The sequence below is a fragment of the Oncorhynchus masou genome, chromosome 3, assembly GCF_036934945.1.
Source record: "Oncorhynchus masou masou isolate Uvic2021 chromosome 3, UVic_Omas_1.1, whole genome shotgun sequence".
Classification (NCBI taxonomy): domain Eukaryota; kingdom Metazoa; phylum Chordata; class Actinopteri; order Salmoniformes; family Salmonidae; genus Oncorhynchus; species Oncorhynchus masou.
Window position 1 is genome coordinate 23,224,696 of NC_088214.1, and position 24,109 is coordinate 23,248,804.

Sequence of the window (24,109 nt, forward strand, 5' to 3'; positions counted from 1 at the left end):
ACTATAAGACAGGATTTTCCACTCTCAATCTCCAGAAGAACCACTGAAACACTACAGGAGAGAGATTCTAAGAAAGAAATTGCATGAAACCATAACACATTACTAACTGAATGTGTATGGTATACAGTGCCTTGCGAAAGTATTCAGCCCCCTTGAACTTTGCGACCTTTTGCCACATTTCAGGCTTCAAACATAAAGATATAAAACTGTATTTTCTTGTGAAGAATCAACAACAAGTGGGACACAATCATGAAGTGGAACGACATTTATTGGATATTTCAAACTTTTTTAACAAATCAAAAACTGAAAAATTGGGCGTGCAAAATTATTCAGCCCCTTTACTTTCAGTGCAGCAAACTCTCTCCAGAAGTTCAGTGAGGATCTCTGTATATATAATTTGTGGGGGGATACGAACTATTGATAACACAGTATGTTATCAATATACATTAAAAAGACTAAAACCAAATTGAAACTGTGTAGAATTGATAATGGACCTACATTCATACAGAAACGTGACTGTGTCCAGCTCGCTAATAATCACTGAAATGAAAGACAGTCAGGGAGCATTGAACATTCCCCAAACGATGGATAGAGGAAAAAAAAACATTTTCACGGCGAGAAATATAACACATTTTAAATGCAGCCACCCGAACCTCGTTGAATAGTGAATGTGGCCCCAGGGGCAAAACATATTTGACACCCCTGCTTTAATGCATATCAGTGCATAATAAGCCAAGCCCACGGTACAAATCTTACATAATCTCTATTTTTAGCTCTAATGTTGAGATGAACAAAAATATAGGCATAATTTAATGTACATTTTCCCAAAATAATATTACCTATGCATCAATAACTTGAATATCATGGGATAAATTAATGCATATGAGACCCAACAGAAAAACAATACACTCTTTGGCTTAAAAAGTAAACTAGAAGAGAAAAATAGGGGCTTTTTGACAGGTCCCACACTTCTCTGGTACAATAATTTTGTATGTCCCGCTTGGAAACCTTGACCTACTGAACTATGAATGACATCAAGAATTGACAATCCCAGTAAAAAAAACTTTATCAAAGATAGACACATTTTCTCACCTGAACAATTAATACATCACCCACCACAACATTTGAATGTTTAGAAAAATATTTCACTCCTTTCAAATACTGATTCGATTCCATGATTTCATTATTTTTATTCAATTTCTTCTTCTGTAATCAAGTATCTTCAAATCAATCATTAATTCACAATGTATCAATGAATCATATTTAGGATTATATACCATCTGGTAATCGTGATAATAAAAACTAAAAGTGTTATAAAAGAGTTGTTAAGAAACAATGGGTAGAATTCCTGTATTTCAGACCAGCAGAGAGCACCAGTCAGACCAGCAGAAAGCACCAGTACCTCTATCTCTCTATCTCTTTCTCTCCCTAGAAATCACCTTTAAACCCACAGTGTACAGTATGTTATCAAGCTGATGTGAAGTTGTTTTTCTACGCTATAGTACTGGTCTCAACGTATTTCTCAGTGACAGATATTTTCTTCTCTTGCACCACAGCTGTGTGGCTGCTGCTACAGGGTGCAGCTGTGGGCGTGGTGGTGACTTTGACAGCAGTAGCAGAGGCCTCGTTTGACCCTGCCGTGCCACACAGGGAGCTGGAGCTCAACGAGGAAGCACCACTCTGACCTCTCACTTCTACACTATCACATTTGACCTCTAACCCCTGGCCTCTCTGCAGCATGGTGACCTGGGCAGCCCCTAAGCCTGCGCTGCACCCTGCTGCCGAGGCTGACCCAGACCCGCTCTCAACAACCAGCACTTTCCTGGACCCGGACAGGCTTCCCTGTGAGAAGTTTCCTCCTGGCGATAGATGGCCTTTTCCGATCATGGTCTGGTCTGCCCCCTGTAGACCCTGGCCTCCCCGTGTAATGGTTTGGCTCGTCTCTGTAATAATGTGACCTCCCCCCAAAATAGTGTGGCCCGCTCCCTGTAAGACCTGGCTTGCCCCCATAACAACATGACCTTGTCCTTCCCCACTACCACCTGCTCCTACCTGCCTCTCCAGTAAAATCATGCCCTGAGAACCATGGAGCCCTCCTACCTGCACCACCCCCTGACCCATCCCTACCCCCACCTGGCTTACCGCCTGCTGGGCACGGACATAACCACCTCCCCCTCTCTGCTCCACCAGCACCAACTGGGGCTGGGGCTCCACCATATACATGGTGGGGGCAGCAGCGTAGTACATAGGGGGCTGCTGGATGAAGAGGGTCTTGTTGGGCATCACCTTGTTCTCCTGAACCTTGCTGATGGTGGCTGATCCTTGGGCCCGAGTAACCAGGTTCTCCTGTAGGGGTGTGGAGGTGGTGGATGATGTGTTCAGGGTATTGACATTGAGAGCTGTGTCTCTATTGACCTCTGTGTGGGTGGATGTGGTAGGCCTAGGTCTAGGGGATGACACAGACATGTTGACAGTCTCCGCCTTCATAGCTATTGACCCCTGGCAGATCTTGGCCAGGGTCTTGAACTTGGGCCCCAGGTCGTTGAGGAAGTCCAGGTCATCATCGGCCCCCAGGAGGCTGCAGCAGCCAACAGAGCCTACCGGTGACCCCTGACCTTCGTAGTCGTAGATCAGTAGGTCATCTCTCTGTTGGTCGTTCTGCGCAGCATGATTGGCCTTCTGCAAAGGTCATATGATAGGAACAGATACAGTATATTAACACATTTAATCAAAATGGCTACAATAACGCTGCCCTCAACTCCTATGTTAAAGGAGTAATCCAAGAAATGTACTTTCACCGACTCCGTATAATCTCAATACTAATGCATACACACTTTTACTGGTCTTCAAACAATCATGATCTAAGATACTCACTGCAGAGTAGTACTCCTCCAGGTCTCCCTCGGAGAGAGCGACCCCGTCATAAGCTCCAGCTCCATATCTGGAGAAGTGTTCATGTCCAGTCATGGTTCCTCCACCCACGCCGTAGCTCACCTTCACTCTGTCGCTGGGCTGGTGTGAGCCATGGGAATGGTTGTGCTCCCATGTGCTTATTGCGGACGGGGTGAAGCCGTCCCAGAACACTCCTCCTGCTGATCTTCCTGCAGCCCCTGCATCTCTTATTAATCCCATTCCCCCCCCGTTGTTTGCCAAGTCAGCAACTTTGATGGAGCCATCTATCGCCACAGGAATTTGCAGGAGTGGAATTTCCTGTAAGGGGGAATGAGTGGGCCAAATTTCAACTTGGAAATGGAACATAATAAATGTACAGTACCAGTCAAAAGTTTGGACACACCTACTCATTCAAGGGTTTTTCTTTATTTGTACTATTTTCTACATTGTAGAATAATAGTGAAGACATCAAAACTATGAAATAACGCATATGGAATAATTTACTAACCCAAAAGTGTTAAACAAATAAAAACATATTTTATATTTGAGATTCTTCAAAGGAGCCACCCTTTGCCTTGATGACAGCTTTGCACACTCTTGGCCTTCTCGCAACCAACTACACCTGGAATGCTTTTTCAACTGTCTTGAAGGCGTTCCCACATATGCTGAGCACTTGTTGGCTGCTTTTCCTTCACTCTGTGGTCCAACTCATCCCAAACCATCTTAATGGGTTTCAGGTCGGGTGATTGTGGAGGCCAGGTCATCTGATGCAGCACTCCATCGCTATCCTTCTTGGTCAAATAGCCCTTACGCAGCCTGGAGGTGTGTTGGGTCATTGGCCTGTTGGAAAAATGATGCGTATCGCTGCAGAATGTTGTGGTAGCCATGTTAACTCTAATGAACTTCCATCCTCTGAGGTGCAGCTAATGAGCAGCAGAGGTAACTCTGGGTCTTTCTTTGGTCATGAGAGGCAGTTAACTCTAATGAACTTAGTGTGCCTTGAATTCAGTTAACTCTAATGAAATCACAGACAGTGTCACCTAATGAACTTACCAGCAGAGGTAACGGTCCCCACACCATCACACGGTCCTCATGAGAGGCTCCTCCTCCATGCTTATTGCAGAGGTAATCTTTGTGGCGGTCCTCATGAGAGGCAGTTAACTCTAATGAACTTATCCTCTGCAGCAGAGGTAACTCTGGGTCTTCCTTTCCTGTGGCCAGTTCCATCATAGCGCTTGATGTTTTTTGCGACTGCGACTTGAAGGAACTTTCAAAGTCCTTAACATTTTCTGGATTTTCTCAAATTAATGATGGACTGTCGTTTCTCATTGCTTATTTGAGCAGTTCTTGCCATAATATGGACTTGGTTTTTTACCAAATAGGGCTATCTTATGTATACCAATCCTACCTAGTCACAACCCAAATGATTGGCTCAAACGCATTAAGAAGGAAATAAATTCCACAAGTTAACTTTTAACAAGGCACACCTGTTAATTGAAATGCATTCCATGTGACTACCTCATGAAGCTGGTTGAGAGAATGCCAAGAGTGTGCAAAGCTATCAAGGCAAAGGGTTGTTAAATTGAAGAAACTCAAATATAAAATATTGTTGATTTATTTCACACTTTTTTTGATTGAATACCCGAAACATACATTACACTTGCAGTGAAGCCGCTCAACAACGACATCATACCAGTCACCCAACAGACTCCCATTCAGAGTGACACACAGAAGCATCCAGGGTCAATGCCCTCCTCAAGGGCACGTTGACAGATCTCCCACCAGGCCAAAAACGTGAACCCGCACCTGCACAGCATCAGCCTCAGGCAAACCTGCACAGCAACTCCACTCCCACTTGTCTCCAATTCCACATCCCAACCCGCAGCTTCCTCAGCCCATCCCATCTATCTCTGCTGGCCACCCTCTTCGGGTTTCTACGCAACACATAACTTTCAACTATGCTGTTATGTTTAACGTTAATCTATATAATCGAATAGAATCCACAGATTGTGGAGTTGAAGATAAATACCTTTACTAAGAGTATTAGTATATTAGTAATTGACTGACCCGGTCTCTCCAGATCTCCTAACAGTACTATTTCTAGGGTACATTTTAGATCAATGCTATGCATTTTCAACCATTCCTGAACCTAAGACCAGAAACAGGCTACCTGAGATCAATACAAAAATAAATGGTCTATTGATTCTGTATCCTCACAACAAAATTTGCAGAGCTTCGATGATTGTATGCCCCAAATATTCAACATTTTGTTGGTGGCAAGAATTCTATATAATAATTTTAGCTGAAAAGCACAGTCTTGAATCTCAGACACCATGGAATCAGTACATCAAAAATCTCTTCCCAACTATTTTGCAGTCTGTATGGCACTAATGTCAACATCCTGGTCCTAAAATGAAACTGGTATACTTTCCTATTTATGCTATTTTTATTCCTCTGACTGTTTTGATCCTTTATATTGGGCAGGCAGAACTAATTCCCTACCTCCTCCTACTGCCACCTGCCCCCTGCCATTTTTGGGGTAATGATGTAATCAATTGGTTGTACTCTTGGATTGAGCAGAACTTCCCGTACAATTCTGAACTTGATGAATGACATAACTCTACCATTCCAATGTACAATATCATTTAAATAACAAAATACCCGTTTCAAACATCTTTCCCATAAATACAGGTATTTTATCAACCAGCACATTTGAGTTCAGTCATAATATTTGTTTTCAAATGTTTTCAAATATTTGTTTTCATTTCTTTTCATGCTTCAATGCTTGTTTGAAAAAGAGAGATACTTTGAAAAATGTACAATTTTCAATTAACTGAAAATGAGACTTGGAAATCTGTACAAAGGCAAAAAAGGCATGTTTTTAACAATGGGTGAGCTTTTCTTAGTAATCTACTTGAGAACCATTTAGGGTTCAAGTAAAACTTTTGAATAAGTGCAGCTTTTAGAGAGAAGTTTAGTGCTTTTATATTTAATATTCTCAACCCACCCAATTCATATTCATTATATAGATAGGCACGTTTTTATTTTGTCTGGTTTAGCATCCCAGATAAAGCCAAGTATTTTTTGCTCATATGATTTGAAAAACGAATCATCAGGAGTAGGCAGCGCCATAAGTAAGTGAGTAAACTGAGATATGACTAATGAGTTAATTAGGGCATTGTTTCCATAAATAGACAGGTATTTACCTCTCCATGGTTGCAGGATCTTGTCTATTTTTACAAGGTTTCTATTGAAATTCATTGTGGAGAGCTTATTTACATCTTTTGTGATATGAATACCAAGTATGTCTACTTCACCCTCAGCCCATTTTATAGGTAAACTGCAGGGTAATGTAAAGTTGTATTTTTTTATAGGTAATATTGTACACTTATCATAATTAGGTTTTAGTACAGAAAAGTTATCTAGATCTTCAATAAGACAATGCAGGGATCTAGCTTGCAGACGTAATATAAAACTTGAGTCATCGGCATACATGGGCACCTTTGTTTTTAAGCCTTGGATTTCTAATCCTCTTATGTTGTTATTGGATCTGATTTTAATAGCTAGCATTTCGATGGCCATAACGAATAGATATGGTGACAGTGGACACCCTTGTTAACTCCGCTTGACAATTCAAAACTCTCTGAGAAGTAGAAGATCCGATCGCATTCTGTCTCCTATTAAAACTTTTTAACCTTTGATGCAAGAGAGAAAGAAAGTAGTCAAGACGACCAGCTTGATTAAGTCTCCTCCGTGTTTATTATTCTTTTAATGTAACCTTTATTTAACTAGGCAAATTAGTTAGAAACAAATTATTATTGACAATGACGGCCTACACCGGCCAAACCCGGACAATGCTGGGCCAATTGTGCGCCACCCTATGGGACTCCCAATCACGGCCGGATGAGTTGCAGCATGTACAGTTGAAGTCGGAAGTTTACATACACCTTAGCCAAATACATTTAACTTCTTATGGCTGGGGGGCAGTATTGAGTAGCTTGGATGAATAAGGTGCCCAGAGTAAACTGCCTGCTACTCAGGCCCAGAAAGAAAGAAAGTTTAACAAGAAATCCAACCTAAGTGTATGTAAAGTGTATCTAAGTATCTAAGTGTATCTAAGTGTATGTAAACTTCTGACTTCAACTGTATATCTCACTAGGTCGGGTTTTTTAGTCTCCGAATATCTACTATTTCTAATGTGTCCATAATATTTGTGATTTCCTTAAGGGCACTTGTTGTAACTCCCATCCCGTGAACAGGATCGTTGTCATCATCTGACACTAATTAGCATAACGCAACAGACATAAATATTACTAGAAAATATTCCTATTCATTAAAATCACAAGTGAAATATATTGAAACATAGCTTAGCCTTTTGTTAATCACCCTGTCATCTCAGATTTTCAAAATATGCTTTACAGCCAAAGCAAGACAAGCATTTGTGTAAGTTTATCGATAGCCTAGCATGGCATTATGTCCAGCTAGCAGCAGGTAACTTGGTCACGAAAATCAGAAAAGCAGTCAAATTAAATCGTTTACCTTTGATGAGATTCGGATGTTTTCACTCACGAGACTCCCAGTTAGATAGCAAATGTTCCTTTTTTCCAAAAATATTATTTTTGTAGGTGAAATAGCTCTGTTTGTTCTTCACGTTTGGCTGAGAAATCGACAATGCTGAAAAATATTCCAAATTAGCTCTATAATATTGACAGAAACATGGCAAACATTGTTTATAATCAATCCTCAAGGTGTTTTTCAAATATCTATCCGATAATATATCCACCAGGACAATTGATTTTTCGGTAGGCGCAAGAGGAAAAATGGCTACCTCTGTATTTTACGCAAGAATCACTCTGAGAGCCGTCAGGTGACCACTTGCGCAATGTAGATGCTTTTGCTTATTCTTCAACATAAAGGCATGAAACTACGTCACAGTGCTGTAGACACCTTGGGGAATATGTAGAAAAAGTAATCTGGTTGATAGCCCATTCACTGCTCAATAGGGACTATCGGAACACAGAGCATTCAAAACATGAGTCACTTCCGGATTGGATTTTTCTCATACTTTCGCCTGCAATATCAATTCTGTTATACTCACAGACAATATTTTTACAGTTTTGGAAACTTTAGAGTGTTTCTATCCTACGCTGTCAATTATATGGATATTCTAGCATCTTGTCCTGACAAAATATCCCGTTTACTTTGGGAACGTTATTTTTCCAAAAATGAAAATACTTCCCCCTAGTCACAACAGAGAGTGATTATCTTTACGGTCCATTGAGGTACTTAACACTGTGTTATAGTCTCCTACCATTATAATTTGATCATTTGTTGCCTATAAGTTCAATAAATTTGTATAAATGTTTTCGATGAGGTATGGATCATCCTGATTTGGACCATATAGAATAATGAGCCAAATCTCTTTCTCGTCCACATTCATATTCAAAAAGATCCACCTTCCTTGCAAATCATTCCTGACTATTTGCACATTCAGATCGAAGTTGTTGTTAATTAATATCATCACACCTTTTGAGTTCCTTTGTCCATGACAGAAACATTTTTCACCACCCCATTCCTTTTTCCACGCAACTTCATCTAAGGATGTAGAGCGAGTTTCCTGTCTACAGTATATGTTATATTCCTTTTATTTTAGCCACATAAAGACTGATCTTTTTTAAAATCTGCAAAATAATTACAATTATAACTGGCTGTACTTATTTCACCCCTTACCATAATTAGATACTATTCTCAGTCTAAATTGACCATAATTAGTGCTTGTAAAGTTACTGCCATCAGAGGTATTATGACGGTCAAAATTAGAGCTTTCAAATGACTGATATTTAGAATTCAAGAAATAGGTTTGAGCAATATTTGTGTTTTATTCCCTTGCCTGTTTGCTTGTGAGCCAATGCCACAGATGTTAGAAAATTGAGACAAGATATTATGTGTGTAGTAAATCTGAATAGGATGATGTGTATATTGGATGTGATTTAGTGAGAGTGTGTACGATGTCTGTATAAGAGTAAGACTATAATATGTAATGTCCAGATAAATAATATGCCAATTTGCATGGTTGAGTGTCTATGTGTGTAACATGTAGTGCGTATAGCCTTAATATTCATGATGATAATTGTAATCCATATCGTATCACCGTCATAGTTGCATCATAGTTACCTTTAACATCATTGAAAAACACATCCCAACATTTCCATAGCAATTTACATTTCACATGATCATGAAAGACACCTTGCATTACTCTAGAGATGCCTTCACTACAGTACAAATGTATTCCGTACAATATGTTATTATTCCCCAGTGTCCCTATTCTGATATCTTCCCCTTGTTTGTTGTAAACATATATAAACGTGTTGACAAATACATAAAAAAGATAGACAAACAATAAACATATTACATTTTAAAACAGTTCTCGACAATAGAGAAGAGAAAAGAGAGAAAAAGAGTGAGAGAAGAGAGCGAGAGCGAGAGCAGGTGTGTGTGTATGTATAAGTCTGTATGTGTAAGTGAGCATGTAATTGAGTACGTGTGTGTTCATATCCACTTCATATCCATTTAATTTTTACAGTTCCCATACTTTCTTTTTTTCGTAACCTGAAGTCCCTGTAAAATTTAGTACAGCCATGGTGTTATGAAGCTGTCTCAGAATAGCTGTCCATCTATAAAGAGTTTGTCCACAATGACAAAGGCACGCTTACCCTTCTCCCTTTGTTGCCTTTGTACCGTATACAGTCTCTTACGACGTTCGTTTATCTCCCTTGGTCACTGAGACTGAATTTGGTCCCTTTAAGCTCCCTTCCTCTGCTTTTGATCAGCTCCTTTTGTTGGTAGTGTTCAAATTTTGCGATGATCGGTCGGGGACCCTTGGTCTTGTCGCTCCGAGCTGCAAGTCTGTGCACTCGGTGGAAAGCCACCTTGTTTACAGTTTCTATAGGAAGTTTCAAGGCGGATTGCATGAATTCTCTGATCGCGCCCTCTGGATTATTGGATGTGTCCTCAGGAATCCCATAAAAAAATTGATTTTCACGCATGCTCAGGGAAATAAATAAAAAATACTTTCACTTAAGAAATTTGCCTTACACATTATGAATGTCTAGTAGCGACTCCTTCATCACCCTGTTTTCCCTGAGTAGACAATCCATGTTGGAATCGTGGATTTTTACCTTGGCTGTGAGTGCCTTGTTTTCTCCTTGGAGTGCGAGAATTTCACACTGGCTAAACTCCCCCTCAGCCCAGCTACCTCCTCACACAACTTATCCAGTGTTGCATGGATTCCAGCCAGAGCACTTGCCTCGACTTCAACGGTAAGTAAATCGTCCGTGTCTGTAGATGAATCTGTTTTACATGTTTTTTTGTCGGGTTAAAGTTATTTTGTGAGGTAGTCGGATCTTTCCATGATGGAGTATGTTGTTCCTCCATAGTGTAAAGCTTTTGGCACTTTAATGCAACCAGTTGATTTACGAAAAGATAACAATGAGTCTTTCCCACGATGACGACAGGTGTCTGTAGTACAGCCAGCTAGCACTCGCGGAATCCACGCAAAAAATGGAACACAAACTTGCAGATCCAGTCGTAAAGGCTAACCGCGTCATGGAATCCTTAGCAACAAAACTTTAGTTCTGATTAAAATCGATTTAATGAAAATGTTTTAATATAAACAACAAACCGAGTGTAGACAGTACAATGTTATGTTGTGCTTTCTGATGACGTATCTGTATACCAACACAGCCAACTGATTGGCTGAAATGCATTAAGAAGGAAATAAATTCCACAAATTAGCTTTTAACAAGGCACACCTGTTAATTTAAATGCATTCCAGGTGATTACCTCATGAAGCTGGTTGAGAGAATGCCAAGAGTCTGCAAAGTTGTCATCAAAGCAAAGGGATGCTACTTTGAAGAATCTCAAATATAAAATATATTTTGATTTGTTTAACACTTTTTTGGTTACTACATGATTCCATGTGTTATTTAATAATTTTGATGTCTTCACTATTATTCTCCAATGTAGAAATTAATAAAAATAAGGGAAAACCCTTGAATGAGTAGGTGTGTCCAAACTTTTGACTGATACTGTATGTCCAAAGATCATTCTTATTTACAACCTCTACTACAGACACCAGTTTGATGTCATCCATTGGCAGTGCCATCATGTATAAAATACCTTGTCTTCTCCTTGTCCCTCAGTGTGATATGGAATCAGGTGTTCTTTAGTGTCAAATGGCATGGCCTTAAAGTCACCTATGGACGCCACTCCTCCACACAGACAGAACAGCAGCAGGAGGGGCACCACTGTAAACACACATTCCAAATTTCAACTAATGTTCACAAAACACAAAGCCCAAGACATGCTGTTAGGTGAGAGGTCTGAATGCCTTGAGACAAAGGGTTGTAGACATAACCCATCAATAGCTATGTTTACATTACCTTGTCCAGTGATTTGTTGTCAACATTTCGAAAGTTTAAATAGAAAATTGACGCGACAATTGCATGCTTTTGTGTGTTTCCATTTAACTATCTTGAGTCAATAAAAACAGCTAAACGTAATGAAGTCACACCTAAAATCTATACTCTTAGAAAAAAAGGTGCTATCTAGAACCTCAAAGGGTTCTTCAGCTGTCATAGGATATTCCTTTGATGAACCCTTTTTGGTTCCAGGTTTGATGTCATAGAACCCTTTTTGGTTCCAGGTAAAACCCTTTTGAGTTCCATGTAGAACCCTTTACAAAGATGGTTCTACAAGGAACCCAAAAGAGTTCTACCTGGAACCAAAAAGGGTTCTACCTGGAACCAAAAGGGTTATCGTATGGGGACAGCTGAAGAACCTATTTTGAACCCTTTTTTGTAAGAGTGTACAGTGTAGAATAAAAAAAACTGGTGTTTCCATTTTCCATTTAGGCAAATTGCACATTAGGCCTAATAAATTGGTGACAGTAGCTTATGCCCTCTATCTGTTTCATGTCTCAGGTAGCCCGCAAAAGCCAGAATGAACAGAATACAATCATTTGACAAAAATGTGCTATATTCAAACAACGATCCTGTGCATGGTCCGTGCCATGGTGAAACTTGCACTCCTGTAAATCTGAAATAATTGGATGGTGAAACTTTCTAGCCAATCATAAAAGCAAGGCGAAGCCATTCATGCATTATTGAAAGTCAGGACAATCCTTGTCCTGCAAAGAAAACATAATTTTCATAGTTGAAAAAAATGACTGAAGCAAGAAGTATGCTTTCAGAAAGAAATGTGGAGTGGAGTTTTATAGAAGCGTGATGACATCACGTGCATCGCGTACCTTCAAAATGATTCAACAATCATAATTTACTCAAAGAACACTGTTTTCCATCATCATTTGTCGCAATAAGGAATGTAGGACAAAATAAAAATCCACCCCTGTAGAACGGATAAAAATGTTGTTGATCTTTAGAAAATGTCTGCTACATGTACAGTATATCTGCCATTTCCATTACACACGTCAACATATATTATTTTGTGACATTGCTTTTGTCGAATAAACCTGGGTCAATGTAAACCTGCCTCGTGACTTGTCTTGCCCAACTTACTAATACCTCTAAACATGTTGAAATGGGTTAGTCAGCAGCAATATGAAGCAGTCTCTCCTTCCTAGATCTTTATCAAGTAGGCAGTTTGAGGAAGCCAACAGAGGATGAAGTTAACAGAGGGCCTACTCACGCAGCAACAGCAGGAGGCCAAGAAGGAGCAGCAGGATGGCAGATGCTCCTAATGTGACATCCTTACCCATCTTCTGGGCGAAGCAGACCTTATTGACCTGATCACAGGTGCACACATCCACGTTCAGAATCTGGATGTCAGCACAGGCCTTCCCCTGCTGGTCACTGATCTCCACAGCAACTTTGTAGTGACCTGGCCACATGTGGGCATGGTCTCGTAAAATGGCAGTGGTAGCTAAAATAAATATGAGAGAGACAAAACAAACGTGAATTATACAAATCTAGAAATCAAATCTATCAACCAATTTCATTCAAACACACCACAATATGTAATTTAAGTTCAGTTTAAGACTGCTCATTCTAAAACACCTTATATCAGGCTCAACAAAATAAAGGCAAAACAGCCCCTTGATTAAGCTGGCCATACTGTCTGTCTGATTACTAAACCCCAAAGTCCCAGATTAGTTATGTTACCATTGAGGTGCTCCACTGTCCACTTCTGTTTGCTGTCCCCCTGAATCACTCTGAACTTGAAGGGAGCTCCATTGGGGAAGGTGTCCCCATCCACAGCCTTGACATACACAGTGGTGTCCCCCAGACACATGGTCGTAGCCGTAGCTGTCAGTATGGGACAGTGGTCGTTAAAGTCCTCCACCTGGATAGCTATTGTCCCTGTGGCTGTTTTGGATGGCAGATCTGGACACCAAAAGAAAATACAGAATTATGTAGAGACTTGACTTATTCTCTTTTAGCTCCAAGTGAAGCAAAGGTCCGAGAGTGCATCTTCAGTCGCCAATGTTCTGGACAGATTTCTTGACTTCTTGATATCTTACAGAATGGCATGAGGACAAATTGATTATAGTATGGGTACTTGCCGGTTGTGATGGCTATTATCTTGGCGTAGTATGTTCCATTGACCAGGTATTTGGACTCCCGATCAGGCACTTTGTTCAGCTTGATCTCTGCTGTCTTTTCATCGATGATCAGCCAGTTGTCTACATCGGATTTTTTGGCATACCTGAGTAAATGATAATGACATGAGCACACAATTAGGATCAACTCAATGATCCTTTAGTAAGATGGAGATTAACATAACATAAAATCACATCACATAATATTCACTCCGATAAAACATTATGAACACATCTGGGACCTCACCTAACATTGGTAGCAGTCAGTAGTGTGTCACTGTCGATGGCTGCGTAGGTAGTGATGACCTTTTTAATGGTGACTGTGGTGGAGTCCTCAGAGATGGTCACCACTTTAACCATTGGCTGGAATTTGGGGCCCTCTTTCTGGTTGATCACATTTATCTTGATGGGGTAGGTCTTACCACTGCCCGTCATACCCCCGCCTGCAACCCCTCCTCCTCCTATCCCTCCACTCGTAGAGGAGGAGCCAAAGTAGTACACTGCTTTGTTGGAAACACTTATGGCAAGGTTGAGCACTTTCAGCTCCTCGTAGTCCAGTGCCTTTAGATTCAAACAGCAGGGATAAACAGTAGAATAAGTCAAGTGATACAAACAATGTTGGAATATTATGAGAATTGAGAAGACTAGTAGTTACAAGACACTGAGGCTGGAATTACATTTAAAAGAAAATGTTCGATATGCTTTTGATTAAATTCAAGCCTGAGTCAATCTTCAATCATAGCCCATACCTTGGTTATCATAATAATGCCTTCGTTGGTCTTGGAGTCGGTAGTGATAGTGAAGTAGCCGGCTTCGTTGCCTGTGATGATGGTGAACACAGCCAGCCAGTTGTCAGTGTACATCAGGTCCAGATCAGTGGCTTTGATCCTCAGCACCTCCACATTGACCGTGTTCTCCAACACACTCCCCTCGTACTGAAAACACACATTTACACATCAAAAGTTCATACATCCCCAGCAACATATTGCTTATTTGCCAGCAGCATACCACCCTGCACACCACTGCTGGCTTGCTTCTGAAGCTAAGCAGGGTTGGTACTGGTCAGTTCCTGGATGGGAGACCAGATGCTGCTGGAAGTGGTGTTGGAGGGCCAGTAGGAGGCACTATTTTCTCTGGTCTAAAAAAATATCCCAATGCCCCAGGGCAGTGATTGGGGACACTGCCCTGTGTAGGGTGCCGCCGTCTTTCGGGTGAGATGTTAAACGAGTGTCCTGACTCTGAGGTCATTAAAGATCCAATGGCACTTATCGTAAGAGTAGGGGTGTTAACCCTGGTGTCATGGCAAAATTTCCAATCTGGCCCTCAAACCATCATGGTCACCTAATAATCCCCAGTTTACAATTGGCTCATTCATCCCCCTCTCCCCTGTAACTATTCCCCGGGTGGTTGCTACAAATAAGAATGTGTTCTCAGTCAACTTACCTGGTAAAATAAAAAATGAAATATTGCAGTGAATTTCGGGTGTCCAGCAACTGTCAAGCCAAAACATTAGCCATTGCGCCAAGAGATCTGAACTTCTCAACGAGGCTTCTAGGTGTTGGGTTATGGTTGCTACAACATAATAAATATAAAAACCCTATTATACTGATTGGGTTATTGTCGCTTCAATATAATAAATATAAAGAGGTTGAGAGGTTGAGATCTTACAGATTCTTTCTCCAGGTTGGGGATGTTGTCGTTGATGTCCAGGATTTTAATCACCACCTGTCCTGTTCCTGAGTTTCCACCCATTGCTCCGTTCATGTCTGAGCCTTTTACAGTCAGGGTGTAGGTGTCTTGGGTCTAGACAACCAAGAAATATAATAGAGCTTATAGTTAGCTACTTATTGTTGTAGATATCAACATTATTGGCTGTGAAAGTGTCAATGCATACAATGCATACAGTGCTGTGGTCACTTTTGTGAGCAGGCCTTTCTAATCGACCTGGCCCGGGTATCCTGGAATGATATTGACCTCATCCCGTCGATGATGCCTGGTCGATCTTTAAAAGTAACTTCCTCACCATCTTAAATAAGCATGCTCCTTTCAAAAAATGTAGAACTAAACAGATATAGCCCTTGGTTCACTCCAGACCTGACGGCCATTGACCAGCACAAAAACATCCTGTGGCGGACTGCAATAGCATCGAATATTCCACTCGATATGCAACTGTTTTTTTCCCCATTTTTTCATTTCACCTTTATTTAACCAGGTAGGCTAGTTGAGAACAAGTTCTCATTTGCAACTGCGACCTGGCCAAGATAAAGCATAGCAGTGTAAACAGACAACACAGAGTTACACATGGAGTAAACAATTAACAAGTCAATAACACAGTAGAAAAAGAATAAAGAAAAAAAGGGAGTCTATATACATTGTGTGCAAAAGGCAAGGAGGTAGGCGTATAATTACAATTTTGCAGATTAACACTGGAGTGATAAATGATCAGATGGTCATGTACAGGTAGAGATATTGGTGTGCAAAAGAGCAGAAAAGTAAATAAATAAAAACAGTATGGGGATGAGGTAGGTAAAATTGGGTGGGCTATTTACCGATAGGCTATGTACAGCTGCAGCGATCGGTTAGCTGCTCAGATAGCAGATGTTTGAAGATTGTGAGGGAGATAAAAGTCTCCAACTTCAGCGATTTTTGCAATTCAGGTCAGGAAGTCAGGAACCAATACACGCAGTCAGTCAAGAAAGCAAAGGCCAGCTTTTTCAAACAGAAATTTGCATCCTGTAGCTCCAACTCCAAAAGGTTTTGGGACACTGTCAAGTCCATGAAGAACAAGAGCACCTCATCCCAGCTGCCCACTGCACTGAGGCTAGGTAACACGGTCACCACCAATAAATCCATGATAATCTAAAATTTCAACAAGCATTTCTCTACGGCTGGCCATGCTTTCCTCCTGGCTATGAGACTCCCCAGCTTCTCCTTCACCCAAATCCAGATAGCTGATGTTCTGAAAGAGCTGCAAAACCTGGACCCGTACAAATCAGCTGGGCTAGACAAATTGTACCCTCTCTTTCTAAAACTATCCGCCGCCATTGTTGCAACCCCTATTACCAGTCTGCTCAACCTCTCTTTCGTGTCGCCCGAGATCCCTAAAGATTGGAAAGCTGCAGCGGTCATCCCCCTCTTCAAAGGGGGTGACACTCCAGACCCAAATTGCTATAGACCTATATCCATCCTGCCCTGCCTCTCTAAAGTCTCCGAAAGCCTAGTTAATAAACAGATCAATGACCATTTAAAATCCCACCGTACCGTCTCCGCTGTGCAATCCGGTTTCCGAGCAGGTCACAGGTGCACCTCAGCCACGCTCAAGGTCCTAAACGATATCATAACCGCCATCGATAAAAGACAGTACTGCGCAGCCATGTTCAAATACCTGGCCAAGGCTTTCGACTCTGTCAATCACTGTATTCTTATTGGCAGACTCAATAGCTTTGGTTTCTCAAATGACTGCCTCGTCTGGTTCACCAACAGCAGACAGAGTTCAGTGTGTTAAATCTGTTGATGGGGTAGCACAGGATTCAATTCTCAGACAACTCTTTCCTCTGTATATATATTTTTATTTATTTTACGTTTATTTAACCAGGCAAGTCAGTTAAGAACAAATTCTTATTTTCAATGATGGCCTAGGAACAGTGGGTTAACTGCCTTGTTCAGGGGCAGAACGACAGATTTGTACCTTGTCAGCTCGGGGGTTTGAACTTGCAACCTTCCAGTTACTAGTCCAACGCTCTAACCACTAGGCTACCCTGCCGCCCCATATATCAATGATGTCGCTCCTGCTGCGGGTGATTCCCTGATCCACCTCTATGCAGACGACACCATTCTGTATACTTCTGGCCCTTCTTTGGACACTGTGTTAACTAACCACCAAACAAGCTTCAATGCCATACATTACTCCTTCCGTGGCATCCAAATGCTCTTAAAGGCTAGTAAAACCAAATGCATGCTTTTCAACCGTTCACTGCCTGCACCCGCCCGCCTGACTAGCATCACTACCCTGGACGGTTCTGACCTAGAATATGTGGACAACTACAAATACCTAGGTGTCTGGCTAGACTGTAAACTCTCCTTCCAGACTCATATTACACATCTCCAATACAAAATCAAATCTAGAATCCTTCACTCACGCCGCCAAACTTACCCTAGTAAAACTGACTATCCTACCGATCCTCGATTTCGTCGATGTCATCTACAAAATAGCTTCCAATACTCTACTCAGCAAACTGGATGCAGTCTATCACAGTGTCATCCGTTTTGTTATCAAAGCCCCTTATACCACCCACCACTGCGACCTGTATCATCTAGTCGGCTGGCCCTCGCTACATATTCGTCGCCAGACCCACTGGCTCCAGGTCATCTATAAGTCCATGCTAGGTAAAGCTCCGCCTTAGCTCACTGGTCATGATAACAACACCCACCCGCAGCACACGCTCCAGCAGGTATATCTCACTGGTCATCCCCAAAGCCAACACCTCCTTTGGCCTCCTTTCCTTCCAGTTCTCTGCTGCCAATGACTGGAACGAATTGAAAAAATCACTGAAGCTGGAGACTTATGTCTCCCTCACTAACTTTAAACATCAGCTATCTGAGCAGCTAACCGATCGCTGCAGCTGTACATAGTCCATCTGTAAATAACCCACCCAATCTACCTACCTCATCCCATACTGTTTTTATTTACTTTCTGCTCCTTTTGCACACCAGTATCTCTACTTGCACATCATCATCTTCTCATTTATCACTCCAGTGTTAATCTGCTAAATTGTAATTACTTCGCTACCATGGCCTATTTATTGCCTACCTCCTCACGCCATTTGCACACACTGTATATAGACTTTATTTTTTCTATTGTGTTATTGAATGTATACTTGTTTATTCCATGTGCAACTCTGAGTTGTTGTCTGTGTCGCACTACTTTGCCTTATCTTGGCCAGGTCGCAGTTGTAAATGAGAACTTGTTCTCAACTAGCTTACCTGGTTAAATAAAGGTGAAATAAGAATAAATAAAAACATGCACAGTACACTGTATAATAGTATACCAAGGTATCTCTCACCTCTCTGTCCAGCGTAGTCTGGCGAACCATGATCTCTCCAGTCTGGTAGTTGATGGCGAACATGCTATCTGAAGAACTCTTCTGCACTATGCTATAGTAAATCTGAGAGTGTAGCGTGTTCACTTCATCTGCATCTGTGGCTAAAACTTTCATGACAACGGTTTCTGGAATTGACCAAGGGAAGAGTTACTTGTGCAGTACACCAGTACTACTACTATACTATTACTATTACCACTACTACTATTACCACTACCACCAGTACCACTACCACTACTACTACATACATGTATGTAGGATCTTAATATGAGCTTGTTTGCTACAGCAGGAAAATAATCCTGCAGCAAAAGGAAATGTGAATTATTATGTGGATTATAATGAATGCACATTTTTTTCATTAGGTCATTAGGTCAAATAGAGTCTGACATTTCAAAGTGGAAATTACAAACTTTAGAAGCCTATTTAAAACACAAATACACTAAACGTTTGAATTTGCTGCTGTGAAGGTAAAATTCTGAGCAACAAAAGTGATCAAATTAAGAACCCACATCTGTACTACTACAATGCCGATGACTACTACTACACACAGATTCCACTAATATTTCAATTACTGTATCACTACTGTGACTATTTCACTGATAACACTGGTAATAACACTACTACTACAACAGCTACAGCTTGAACCATTACCACTACTCTGGCTACTAATTCTCATCAATTTTGATAGAAACATTTAAAATCATTGGAACATGCCTGCAGCACTGGACTCATTAACGGATCCAGATTGGCCAAAGACGAACACTGGTTGGCAGTCATTCTGGTCCTCAACGGAAATACGCAGGTCAATGTCCTTCTCTGCTTTGCTTCCATTGTTGTATGTCGCTACTCCAAGTAACTAAAAGAGAGACCATGTTAGAACATCAGACATTCATTAATATCTTACATCTTGAGCACAAGCATTCCATTCCTTGGATGAGGTTTTACTGGGTAGCTTACGTGGTAGGAAGGTATCTTCTCTCTGTCCAGAATTCCAGTGATTCTGACCAGGCCTGTATTTGGGTTGACAGTGAATAGGTTCCTGGGGTTTTGGTCTGCACCGATCCCAGTCAGTGAGTAAGTCACCTTTGACGTGTACTGCTCATCAGAGCGAATCTGTCACAAACACATATACCAATCAGTCTTGAGAGTAAAATACTATTATTATTATTGTAATAGTGTTGATATAATAATAAGCATCGGTGAATAACTAGGATAATACCACAAAAGCCTTCTTGTTTTTTACGGAACCTATTTTTGGAGTATAGCCGAAATGTCATCTGGAGATGTAGCTGAACACATGCTTTCATATCAAGGTATACTGTAGGTATGAAACTATTGATAGATGAATGGCATGTTTGTGTTGTAGAAGAGAGATACAGGCAGAATGTGTTGTTGAAAGACTTGTTATTTTACGCTGCTACTCTTTGTTTATTATCTATGAATAGTGACTTTAATAACTCTACCTACATGTACATATTACCTCAATTACCTCGACCAACCGGTGACCCCGTACATTAACTCTGTACAGGTACCCCCTGTATATAGCCTCACTATTGTAATTTTATTGCTGCTCTTTAATTATTTGTTACTTTTATTTCTTACTGTTTACTTATCTATTTATTTTAAAAAAAGTTTACTTAGCAGGTGGTTTTCTTAAAACAGCATTGTTGATTAAGCATTTCACTACACCTGTTGATTTCGGCGCATGTGACAAATAACATTTCATTTTATTTTGATTTGTTTTGTTTTTAGACTAAACCATTGCTCAGTGACTGTAGGTATGACCGCACATTGGGCTGTATCTCTGAGCAGCTTGTTCCTAACACAGAAATCACAAACATAACGATTACACAGGTATTCCTTCACTTTAGAGTCCAACACCTAGCTGACACAGATATACTGTATGCAACCAACCTGATCAGTAGAAAGTAAGACAACATTCAGCAGTTCTTTGGTTCAAAGTACGGACATCGACAAACTTCCAAAGTGCTAATTTTGACTAAACGCTAAAGCCCTGTATCTTCATGGATCTTATTATGCATGATTCATTCTAGACAGACAACTGACTTATCCGATGTGTGGCCTAAAGAGCTATGCCATGCTCAGACATTTTCATGTCTCATGGTTGTCAGAAACATCTGAATCACTCCATGAGTTAGAGTAAGACGTATAGGATCAGATCATACCTTTGCGATGTACTCTTGGCTGGTGTAATCTACATTCTCCTTCAACCTCTTAGGAGGAATGATCCATTCTCTCTTCTGTCTTCTCAGCTTCAGCCCACCGCCTTCTGCTGCCACCACACATAAAAACTGCAGAAAATACAAAAGAAAAAACACAGCATTATAATATTGACTCACTACGAAGGCCTATGGGTTTTATGCTAACGTGATAATAACACTGTAATAACACTGCATTGCTCCTAAATAACTCACAACTGCAGACTACAAGTTGCTCAATAACGTATACATTGAGTGTCCTAAACATTAGTAACATATTCTTAATATTGAGTTGCACCCTCTTTTCAGCCTTAATTCGCCACAGCATGGACTCTACAAGTTGTTGAAAGCATTCCACAAGGATGCTGGCCGATATTGACTCCAATGCTTCCCACAGACACCTGTGTCAAGTTGTCTGGATGTCCTTTGTGTGGTGGACCATTATTGATACACACGGGAAACGGTTGAGTGTGTAAAACTGCATTGCCGTTCTTGACACACTCAAACCAGAGTGCCTGGCACCTACTACCACACCCCGTTCGAAGGTACTTAAATATTTTGTCTTGCACATTCATCCTCTGAATTGCACACATACACTCAAAAAACCTTCTTTAACCTGTCTCCTCCCCTTCATCTACACTGATTGAAGTCGATTTAACAAGCGATATCAATAAGGGATCCTAGCTTTCACCTGGATTCATCTGGTCAGTCTATGTCATGGAAAGAGCAGGTGTTCCTAATGTTTTGTGCACTCAGTGTAAGTTCTAGCGCAATAGTTAAAGCTATGTTTAAATATCATGTCATGATTGTTTCCTCAGTGTCTGTACCACTTTGTACAGATGAATGGATTTAGTGCCTTCAGTATTCACACATTGGTATGGCAAGACAAAATACATTCAGGAGTAAAAATAATCTTAACAAGTCACATAATAAGTTGAATGGTTTCACTGATTGCAATGATAGTGTTTAACATGATTTTTGAATGACTATCTCATCTCTGTACCCCACACATACAAGTATGTGTAAGGTCCCTCAATCGAGCAGTGAATTTCAAACGCAGATTCAACCACAAAGACCAGGGAGGTTTTCCAATGCCTTGCAAAAAAGCAGACGTTGAATATCCCTTTGAGTATGGTGAAGCTATTAATGAACGGTTAGATGGTGTACCAATACGCCCAGTCACTTCAAAGATACAGGCATCCGTTCTAACTCAGTTGCCAGCCAGGAAGGAAACCACTCAGGGATTTCAATGAGGCCAATGGTGACTTTAAAACATTTAGAGTTTAACGGCTGTGATAGGAGAAAACTGAGGATGGATCAACAACACTGTAGTTACTCCACAATACTAACCTAAATTACAGGGTGAAAAGATGGAAGCCTGTACAGAAAAAAATATTCCAAAACATTCATCCTGTTTGCAATGAGGCACTAAAGTGAAACAAAACAAAATATGGCAAAACAATTAACTTTATGTCCTGAATACAAAACGTTATGTTTGGGGCTAATCCAACACAACACATCACTTAGTACCACTCTTCACTCTTCGTACCACTCTTTCAGGTATGCTGGTGGCTGCATCATGTTATGGGTATGCCATCGGCAAGGACTAGGGAGCTTTTTTAGGATAAAAATAAATGGAATAGAGCTAACCACAGGCAAAGTCCTATAGGAAAACCAAGTACAGTCGGCTTTCCAACAGACACTGGGAGACAAATTCACCTTTCAGCAGGACAATAACCAAAAACACAAGGCCAAATATACACTAGAGTTGCTTATGAAGACGACATTGAATGTTCCTGAGTGACCCAGTTACAGTTTTGATTTAAATCAGCTTGAAAATATATGGCAAGACTTGAAAATTGCTGTCTAGCAATAATCAACAAACAACTTGACAGAGCTTGAAGAATTTTATAAAGAATAATGTGAAAATATTGTACAATATTACCCAGAAAGACTCACAGCTGTAATCACAGCCAAATGTGATTTCAACATGTATTGACTCAGGGTGTAAATACCTGTGTAAATGACAGTTCAATAAAATTGCAAAAATGTCTAAAAACATGTTTTCACTTTGTCATTATGCGTTATTGTGTGTTGATGGGTGAGATTTAATAAATAGATTTAATCCATTTTGAATTCAGGCTGTAACACAACAACATTTTGGAATTAGTATGAATACTTTCTGAAGGACTAACGTGTAGTTTCTTGCCAAGGCAAATTATAATTGCATGTTTATGCCAATTCATAATCAAAGACATATGACAGGCATACTTATAACTGAAAAGTATATAGCTTTAAGCTATTAATAGTTTTCCTTCACTGTAACAACGACAGGAAGCTGTATGTATTCAGTTTATGATAAAATCGTTATCGTCTGTATGCAGGAAACCCAATGAAAATGTTGAACAAATCAATTTCACAACATTTAAACTAAGAGGAAGTTGTGATAGTGATATCAGTGTCGATTGTTGCTGTTGATAGTTATCATATTCAGTGACATTCTCTAAAATCGGAGCGAAGTTTTTCCTCCCGCTGTTCTTTCACTGACATTGACCAGATATGTGTTCAGACTTTCTCTAGGCAAATGACCACTGAGCACCATTACGCAGCTAACCTGTTTTTGTTCTCAATCTCATGTTGTCCGTAGTCGGTGTTGAACGCGAAATATGAACGGGAGAGTAATAAAATAGCGACATATAAAGTAAATGTTCTCTTCAAATAAGTGAAGGTTACAATCCTAAAAAGAAAACTGTTTTCTCCGACATTGTCATTGAGATGCTCACATCTAGGCTGCCTGAGAAGTGTCGCACCTAAAAAAAAAACAGTGCCGTTATTGCACGTGTAGCCTATACCTAATTACCAGCATTACCATGCTACATTATGAAAAATAAGAAGTTTTACTCACCGTTAGTATGAACGGCAATAATAAAACAGTGGCTGTGGCTACACGGGCCATTGGAATGATTGTTGACTTCGGTAAAATGCTCCCCTGTTGAAGTGTAGCCTAATCCTTTAAATCTGCTGCTCAGTATTTTCTGTTGTAGCCTACATCAACTTCGGCCTTTTCGAAATTGTAAACTCTTTATTCTTTGATTATACCGACTGCAATAGGCGGTATCTCTCAACTAGTTTCACAACAGCATCGCTCATAGGCAAATTACAGAAAGGGCGAGGCAAAAGATGAAGCTTGGTTCATCACACATAGATGGGATATTTGTGCACAGCTCACATACAGTAGATGGAGTATTTGTGCACAGCTCTGACCGAGAAAGCTATTATTATTG

The 24,109-nt window shown here is 40.5% G+C and overlaps 1 protein-coding gene across 1 annotated transcript; it reads right to left on the reverse strand.

Moving 5' to 3' along the window:
* Nucleotides 1–24,014, reverse strand: LOC135513028 (desmoglein-2-like protein). The gene is made up of 14 exons (XM_064935677.1): nucleotides 23,731–24,014; nucleotides 20,793–20,918; nucleotides 19,564–19,719; nucleotides 19,321–19,462; nucleotides 18,571–18,734; nucleotides 15,176–15,310; nucleotides 14,257–14,442; nucleotides 13,755–14,068; nucleotides 13,472–13,614; nucleotides 13,071–13,292; nucleotides 12,598–12,831; nucleotides 11,071–11,198; nucleotides 2,875–3,210; nucleotides 1–2,679 (listed from the first exon to the last, which is right to left on the reverse strand). The coding sequence occupies exons 1-14, from the start codon at nucleotides 23,779–23,781 to the stop codon at nucleotides 1,492–1,494; spliced, it is 3,525 nt and encodes a 1,174-aa protein (XP_064791749.1). The 5' UTR covers nucleotides 23,782–24,014; the 3' UTR covers nucleotides 1–1,491.
* Between the last annotated feature and the right edge of the window lie 95 nt (nucleotides 24,015–24,109).